Source organism: Octopus sinensis, linkage group LG26 (genome assembly GCF_006345805.1).
Source record: "Octopus sinensis linkage group LG26, ASM634580v1, whole genome shotgun sequence".
NCBI lineage: Eukaryota > Metazoa > Mollusca > Cephalopoda > Octopoda > Octopodidae > Octopus > Octopus sinensis.
This window is the reverse complement of record NC_043022.1, coordinates 17,812,695-17,821,217: the sequence shown is the minus strand read 5'-3', so window position 1 is coordinate 17,821,217 and position 8,523 is coordinate 17,812,695. Positions and strand designations below refer to the sequence as shown.

At 38.1% G+C, this 8,523-nt stretch overlaps 1 protein-coding gene across 9 annotated transcripts in view; it reads left to right on the top strand.

Annotated features, from left to right (window-relative positions):
* Positions 1–8,035, top strand: part of LOC115224791 (rho guanine nucleotide exchange factor 26) — a 122,255-nt gene extending 114,220 nt beyond the window's left edge. For all 9 annotated transcript variants that reach the window (XM_036513814.1, XM_036513815.1, XM_029795710.2 and 6 more), the window contains 6 exons: positions 1,024–1,113; positions 1,915–2,081; positions 3,753–3,938; positions 4,704–4,780; positions 5,747–5,851; positions 7,114–8,035. In XM_036513814.1, the coding sequence (XP_036369707.1) occupies positions 1,024–1,113; positions 1,915–2,081; positions 3,753–3,938; positions 4,704–4,780; positions 5,747–5,851; positions 7,114–7,256 (768 nt within the window). In that variant the 3' untranslated portion in view covers positions 7,257–8,035. The remainder of the gene's footprint in view (positions 1–1,023; positions 1,114–1,914; positions 2,082–3,752; positions 3,939–4,703; positions 4,781–5,746; positions 5,852–7,113) is intronic.
* Positions 8,036–8,523: the final 488 nt, after the last annotated feature.

Below are 8,523 nucleotides of genomic sequence, written 5' to 3'. Positions count from 1 at the left end.
GATATAATGGGTTGTTGGGGCCATTTCTGTCTTTGATCTGTCCAAGGCTTATAAAATACATTCCAGTAATACATAGAGGGAAAAAAATCAATAGACTAATGCTTTCTAAAAATACAGCTTACTATCCTAAAAAGAAAGGAAGGACACATGGGATGAAATAGTCAAAGACTTACTCTGTCAAGAACAAAAAGACTTTCAAAAGGATAGAATGGGCCTTCAATAATAGAAATTCTTAAGGAGTAGGGTTTGTCTTTTATGCATTGTTACGGATTTGGTCGATTTTACCAAAGAGTTTGGGGATTATTTTCAATCCTTATTGACTTTAACCCTTTTTGGCATTACTTGGTCAAATGTAATCCTTATTTATTCACATTGTTTTCCGTTAATCCTAGATTATCTCATAGCTTCAAGATTTTGATGTTGTGACATTGTAGGGTAGGCATTAGAGACCAGATCTGACCATTTTGAACATAAAACAGGAAGAATATCTGGGTCCTGGATGTAGCTGGTTTCAATGCTAAAGGGTTAAAACCAGTCCCAAGAAATTCTGATACTGTTAATACCAGAGCAACCCTGATTGAATCATGCAGGACTAATTAACAAAAACATTCCATCTGTGACCACCCTGTCTTTTTAGATGTATTTAATATATGAGCACATAATATAAAAGAAACTTGTCCCTTCTCAAAATGGCAATGTGTGATTTGGTTGCTATTTCTAACCAGTCAATGTCACTGCCCCTTTGGTGACTCCTGGCAATTCTATTGTAGCCTTGATCCTTTATATGACCAAAAGCATTCCAACCATGACTATCCCCTCTCATTTCAGGTATAGTGTACTTAGTGTTTTTTTCCCCAACATGGTAATGTATCATTTGAGGGAGAGATTTGGCTGCTATTTCTAAGCTCATTTTGTTAATCTCATTGTTCTTATTGTTTTGTATATTTTGATCCTCTGACACAGTCCCCTTTTCTTTCTCTCCCTTTTTCTGAACCTGCCTGACTCTTCTTCACATAACCCCAGATTGTGAAACAATGCAATGAGGGAGCACGACAGATGGAATGTATGGAGGAACTGATTGCCTTACAGAAACAGATGCAGTTTAAGGTCAAGGTAAGGGTGTCGCTAGGGGTCTGTGTGTGTGTGACAGTAAGCTCTTTAGTTTTAGACAGTGTGAGTAAGACCATGCTGCAGCACTTGCTTTCATTGTACATCTTTAATATACACACATTTTTCCATTGTATATTTTCAATAAATATACACCTATCCATACTTACATAATTTCCATTTGTTTTTATATTCCTTTTCCCATGTTAGCATGGGTTAGATGAATATATCACTGTGGCATTATTCTACAGCTGGGTGCCTTTCCTCTCACTAACCCTTGTTTTTCAAATAAAATATCTTTTATTTCATAAGTGTTTGGATGTGTGAAGTGAGCAAACTATTTGTTGACAGGTTGGCTCTCCGTCAGTTGTGATGACACGGGTTCCAGTCAATCCGATTAAAGGAGAGCCGTGTGCAAGTGGCTGAGCACTCCACAGACCTGTGTACCTTTAACATAATTCTCAGAGAGATTCAAGTGACCCACCGAGTGTGAGAAGGCTGGCCCCTTTGAAATACACGTACAGCTCATTTTTGCCAACTTAGTGGCCTGAAGCAACAAGAAATAAAGTGGCTTGCTGAAGTGCACCACCAGGAATTGAACTCACAATCTTATGATTTGTGAGCCAAATGTCCTAACCATATGCCTTCACTTGTTGACAGAAGTAACAACAGCAACATCAACATTGCTCATGATTTTTATAGCAGCCAAATCACACACACACACACACATATACACACACACACACACACTCACACACCTGTAACTTTATTCATTCAGATTTGTTGTGTTTTCCTCCCCAATTTCAGGAGTTCCCCCTAATCTCCGCGTCACGGATGTTGGTAAAGAAAGGAGAAGCCATTGAGATTGTCAGTGAGCCGTCAAGTAAGACAATATTCAAGAGAAGCAAACCAACAAAGAATCCTATTTATTTATTTCTATTTAACGATCTTCTACTTCTTACCAAAAAACGAGGGTAATTACTCTAATTACTAAATTATTAATTTTCACTTAATTAACATGTTTCTTATTAACTTTTAATCTCCCTCTGTTTATGTTTTATCCAATGAAGGTTTTTTTTTTTAAGTCCCAGCTAAACCTAATTCAAAGTATTCTTCTTTAGTGACCCCTGGTACGTGGCCAGCTGTGATTTTCTTTACTCTTTTACTTCCTACTACTATAGTACTTACTTTCTCATCCTCTAAACCAGAGGTATTTACCTGGGGACCAAATGATCCTTGAGAGTCCATTTAAGATTTTGTCATTAAAATTTATCGGCAATAAATTGCTTCCACTTCCACAACACAAAATATTCTTAATTAAATTCTTAATATTTAATTATAAAAATTTAATAGGATTTTATTAAAACATTTAATGGCTATGAGGGTCCAGTAGAGTAAAATGGGCATCGAAGGGGGTCCATGAGTCAAGAGCCATTGCTTTAGACTCAACAACTTTTTCTAAACCCAGCAAACCCCATTTCGGTCTCTTTCTCACCTGACCCTTCTTCACACTTGATCTTTTCTGCCCCTATTTCCTCTCATCCAGTTCTCTCCTCAATTCCTTCTTTTTTTTTTTTATCTATTTCAACAAATGTTGTTTAACCCTTGGCCAGGCCTGCTTCAGCTGACAAATGATCACAAGTGTTCCAACTTTAATCATTCTATCTTGAGACAACATTTGTCAATGTGACCTTCATTTAAGAAAGAATGCAGTGATCTGAGAGCTCTTTCACTGCTATTTCTAGCAAATTGATCAGTTGCAATGAGGCTCCTCATTGGTTATACAGTAATACCTCACTCTTGGAGAACGTGCTTTGCAAGACCCCAGGTTCAAGAGTTTTATTTCCTAACGAATATAGAAAGGTCAAATAGATATGAAAAGGTGTGTGGCAACATCACAACATGTGGTAACACTGGTTCCAACATTTCTACACAGCTGCATGTAGCAATGGAGTAAAATGACAGCATAACATTTTCAGTGTCTTAGTTTGCTTGTGTGTTTTGTTGAGAGAGATTCAACAAAGCTAATTCTTTATGCCACATATTTTAGATTGTATACGTGTATTTATATTATTATTTTCAGTATTTTTTAAACCCACCCAATATGTCTAAACAGAAGTGTTACCGAGACATTCATAGAGAGTGAAAAAAAGGGCTTCTTCTAAGCCAACAACTCTAGACTTATTTTTTTTCATAAAGAAACCTACAAGTCTGTCTATGAGTGCTTGTGAATCAGTGATCACGTCTACAAGTGATGGTGTGCACAAGTCTGATGCGAGTGAAAGTGATTCAGAAAATGATTATAATAATATTAATTTATATTATAAACAATCTTTCACATTCTTTTCACTTTACATAAAATATTCTTTACATTTTAATGTTGTTTTGTTGCCATATATTTACGAGTATTATAAATTTTTTGGGTAAAATATTTTTCTGGGAATGAATTATGATTTATAACATTGCTGCTATGGGAAATTATTGTTCTGCTTTATGAGTTTTCACTTTACAAGTAGTCTCTGGGAACAAATTAACTCGTCTATTGAGGCATTACTGTATTTGTTAATTAATGATCCTAGATAACTTTTGCATCATCATCATCATCATATGTGTGTTTTAACTGGGTCTCATTTTGCTTTTCTTAGAAACCATTATGATGTTGTCGATTATTGTTCACGTGCCTTTTTGGACCCTCAACGTATCAGGGACCCAGACAAATGTAAGCTTTTACCTCATGGAGTTCCACCCAATGTCCGTTTTCTGATCTTGCTGGTAATGTTGGAGAACTTTGAAAACAAAAGAGTGGAAATGATTTTGGCTTTTAATTCTGAGTAAGTAGGAAGGCTTCGGCCGGACTTCAGCTTCGTTTCTCTCCGGTTTATCTTTCACTTGTTTCAATCGTTAGATTGTGGCCATACTGGGGCATTGCCTTTGAAGGGCTTTAATCAAACAAATCAGACCCAGGGCGTGTTATTTTCTTTTAAACCTGGTACTTAGTCCATCAGCCAATTTTTTGCTGGACTGCTAAGTTATAGGGATATAAACAAACAAACACCAGATGTCAAGTAGAAGTTGGGGATAAACACACACAGACACATGGTTACTTGCCCATTAAAAGTGATGACAGCATTGATCCAAAACCTTCATCCTCCTCCAGTACATTGTTTCTCATGGGAAAGGGACAATACGAGATAAGCAGATCCTGTGGCACGAAGGGCAGTGAAATGCGACCCTCAACAATATTCATGTACATATACAATGGGCTTCTTTCCAGTTTCTGTCCACCAGATCTGCTCACAAGGCTTTGCTCAGCCTGGGACTGTAGGAGATGACTATTGGTATTTGTTTCTGCCCTGGTGACATCCCTTTATACCCAGACTGATTCTTGCCTTTTATCATTTTGAATAGTCTTGAAAGCAGTGCTCCAACATGGCCATAGTAACCAATAAAAGAAAACATCTTCCATCATTTGAAAGACATTGTTATTGGTAGCAACTGGGTGCCACTTTGCCCCTCCCCAGTTACATTGTGACACACCACTAAACTTTTTTTTTGTGTGTTGTTGTTTAATTTTTTTTTTTGGTTGTTCTTTCTAGAAATGATTGTGAACGTTGGTTGACTGCTGTAACCCCTGTCACAGTGGAAGGCAATGAAAGAATTTACTCAGCATGGGGTGAGTCTCACACATTTAATTACAAGCCATGATTTCACCTTTCAGCATTCAGATTCTTCTCTCAAACTTATTTATTCAAGTTGTTTTTAATCAATCGTGTACTGTCTCCTAGCTTTCAGATTTCAGTGATGTAATTGTCTATTTTCCAAAATGACATTGTAGGCTAGGTGTGAGAGACCAGATCTGCATGGAGAAGATTTGGGCCCTGGATATGACCAGTTTAAATGCTAAATGGTTAAAATAAATTTAATTAATTTTTAAGCTGTTTTTATTCAACCCCAGGTCAGCCCTAATCAAAGGTACTCCAACCATGACCAACCTTCCTCTGTTTATTAATATATTATACACGACATTGAAATCTCTAACTGGATCTCATATATACAAGAAGACATATGCAAGGTTGCTTGGAGATGCATGACATGTTATATAAATCTACTAATTTAATGTACCTTAAAGCATGAAACTATTGTACATTGTGTTTATTAAATCATATTTCTCTCTCACTGGGTGGAGTATTTTCTCTACCTATAAACATAAACTGTAAACATATATATATCTATATATATCCCCACTAAATACTTCAACCAAACAAGACATTTCAGATTCATAAATTTAGTAAATTTCCCACATTTCTTATAGCTTTTATTACCATCTTTAGGGAAAGGCATTTGTGCCACAACTTCATTTCACTCATAAGAACCACATTGATATTCTACCAATGTTATTTCTTCTCTCATAAAGTCTTATTTTAGGAAATGTTCTTCAATTTCACCTTATTCTATAATGTTCCGCTTATTTTTAACACACGCTGTGTATTATTAGCATAATTTATGTGATTACTGAGTATTAGCATAATTTATTCCTGACTCTACTCCTTCATCATCTTAAGTGAGAAACAAACCAACAGACATTTCCCTTCTTCGCTCATCCTGTCTCTTATCTTCCGCTCTGTCCATTATTTTCCAGATTGTCCAGAAGTGGAAGCCATTTGTTCATATAAAGCTTATGAGAAAGATGAACTCTCTTTAGAACCAAATGATGTGGTCACTGTTTTCCGGAAACTAAATGATGGTAAGGGTTGCTTTTTGTGGTGCTAGGGGTGGGGGTGGGGGTCATTGGTGTGTCAGTTAAGGAGAGAACCCCTAAAATTAAATGGGGATATATTGTTGGGGGAAAGGGGAGTGAGTCTGATCTTTAGCTTCTTCGGTATTAAGTGTCAGTAGGTTCTCTCTCTCTCTCTCTCTCTCTCTCTCTCTCTCTCTCTCTCTCTCTCTCTCTCTCTCTCTCTCTCTCTCTCTCTCTCTCTCACACACTCACTCACTTTCTCATGTCACAAATACCTAGCTTTTGTTTCTGTCATTAGACTGTGGCCAAGCTGGAGCATTGCCTTGAAGAATTTTTAGTCGAGGGAATTGACCCTAGTATTGTTCTTTTTTGAAGCCTGGTATTTATTCTGTTGGTTTCTTTTGCTAAACTGCTAAGTGACGGATGTAAACACACCAACACCTGTTGTCAAGCAGTGGTGGAGACTGACACAAAGACACACACACACATATACACAATGGGCTTCGTTCAGTTTCCATCTACCAAATCCACTTACAAGACTTTGGTCAGCCTGAGGCTACAGTTGAAGACACTTGCCCAAGGTGCCATGCAGTGGGACTGAACTTAGGACCATGTGGTTGGGAAGACCTGTCCCCACTTCTTCTGCTGGGCAAAGCCATGTTTTGAGAGGGTTTTGTGTGCATTTCATTATAGAAATTGACAAAACCCTTGGGCCTTTTGATTCCAGTCAGTTCTTCGTCCATTTTAAGCAAAAACATTTAATATTTTATTTCGTTTATTTTAAGCTGGCAGAATCATTAACACACCAGGCAAAATGCTTTGCAGCTTTTCTTCCAACTTCACATTCTGGGTTCATATTCTGCCAGGGTCAACTTTGCACTTCATCTTTCTTGGGGTCAATAAAATAAGGACCAGTTGAACACTGGGGTTGATGTAATCGACTTATCCACTCCCCACAAATAGCTGCCCTTGAATTTGAAGCCGATATTATATTCCGCTATTCTCCCAATGGCAGGGAATGAACATCACCAAATCTCTTGGTAATGTTTTATGACAGTAAAGTGACATCCCATGTAAATATGAGATTCATCTTCTGTTTAACACCAAATAATGAGTGCTCTAAGGTGTGGCCTTAAATCGTGACCCTTAACCACTGCAAGGGGTTATAGCAGACATTTAACTACACCAAACTGACTCCTCCACCTCCGACTTCTGAGTGTTTTCTTTTTTGTTTTCGTTTTGCTTTGAATTCTGTTTTCTCTTTGTAGGTTGGTACTATGGTGAACGGTCCCATGATGGTGAAACGGGTTGGTTTCCATCAGAGGTGACCAAGGAGATTGTCGGCGAGCACAGCCGAGCCCGGAATATGCGTCTCAAGTACCAAGTGGAAGGCAACATTGAAGTTGAATAAAAAAATCACCAGGATGCCCCCCCACCTCCTCCCACCAGATTTTATCACAGAATCACTGTATCATATTTAACACATTAATTGCCCCCACCCCACCCCTATTTACTATGGTCACAACCACATTGCATATAACCCCCCCACTCCCCAGCCAAACCCTTTGTCCTTCAGTGACAATTACAGCATAATTACTGGAACTCAACAATCATTACGCTACCACATAGACTGTACCACTGCAGTTTCATATGTACTCAGCTAACACAGCACTCTACCAGTATTGTACTATACTATTACAATATGTACTCAACTAGTTCACTGGCATAGTATCTATTGTACTAGTACAACACTGTACACACTACTACTACTACTACCGCTACTACAGTAACGTGTGTAGTGCAGCAGCAGCACCCTTGCACCCAATTTTGCCAATCCTAATTGTTCCTCGGGATTCCAGAATCCCACCTCAACTTCACCATCACGTTTATTGCTGTCTACCATGAAACACTTTTAGACTGAGAAGTAGACAGCAGACACAATGTCTCCTTCTTATCGTGTTCTGCAGGTGTGTGTGTGTGTGTGTGTGTGTGTGTGTACGTTTAGCTACATGTCTACACATAAGTATCTGGTGATGCCTGTACATACACAGACACACCCATGCGTTTTTACAGTCATTTCTCTGTGTCGTTCATGCCAAACCCTAAAACAACGGACATAGAACTAACGTCCAGCAATGTTTCTACATTCCAATAGAGTTTCCGTCGAGTGAAAGTGTTGTCCATCATCAGGGACAGGGAGGACAGCGTATACGTCTGTGTGAGCCTCTGCTTGATAGTGTGTGTGTGTGTGTGTGTGTACATGGTGTATGTGTGATCAAACTGGTTGCGTGTACTGTGGATTGCAAGTTGTGTTTTTTACTAATGAATTAATTTATATTAATTTAATTGCTGTTCCCTGCGCCCATCCTCTGACAGATCTTTTACCATCATCATCACACCAAATCACTTCCCATTCGTTTTTATAAATAAATAAATTGTTTTTTGGTTTTTTTAATTTTAAGGACCTCAATCAGGAAAGGAAGAATGTTAAGATCTCCTCAAACCAGAGACAGGGTCCTTATACTTGACACAGAGTGGACCCAGAACCAGGACTAGGGTTGGGGGTTATATATTAAATTTACTATGTATGAAAAAGCCAAATACTTGAAGTCAGCCTCAGTATATTACAGGTATTAAACATGGAGGATTAAAGAATTTCCACACTGAGGTTTGAACTT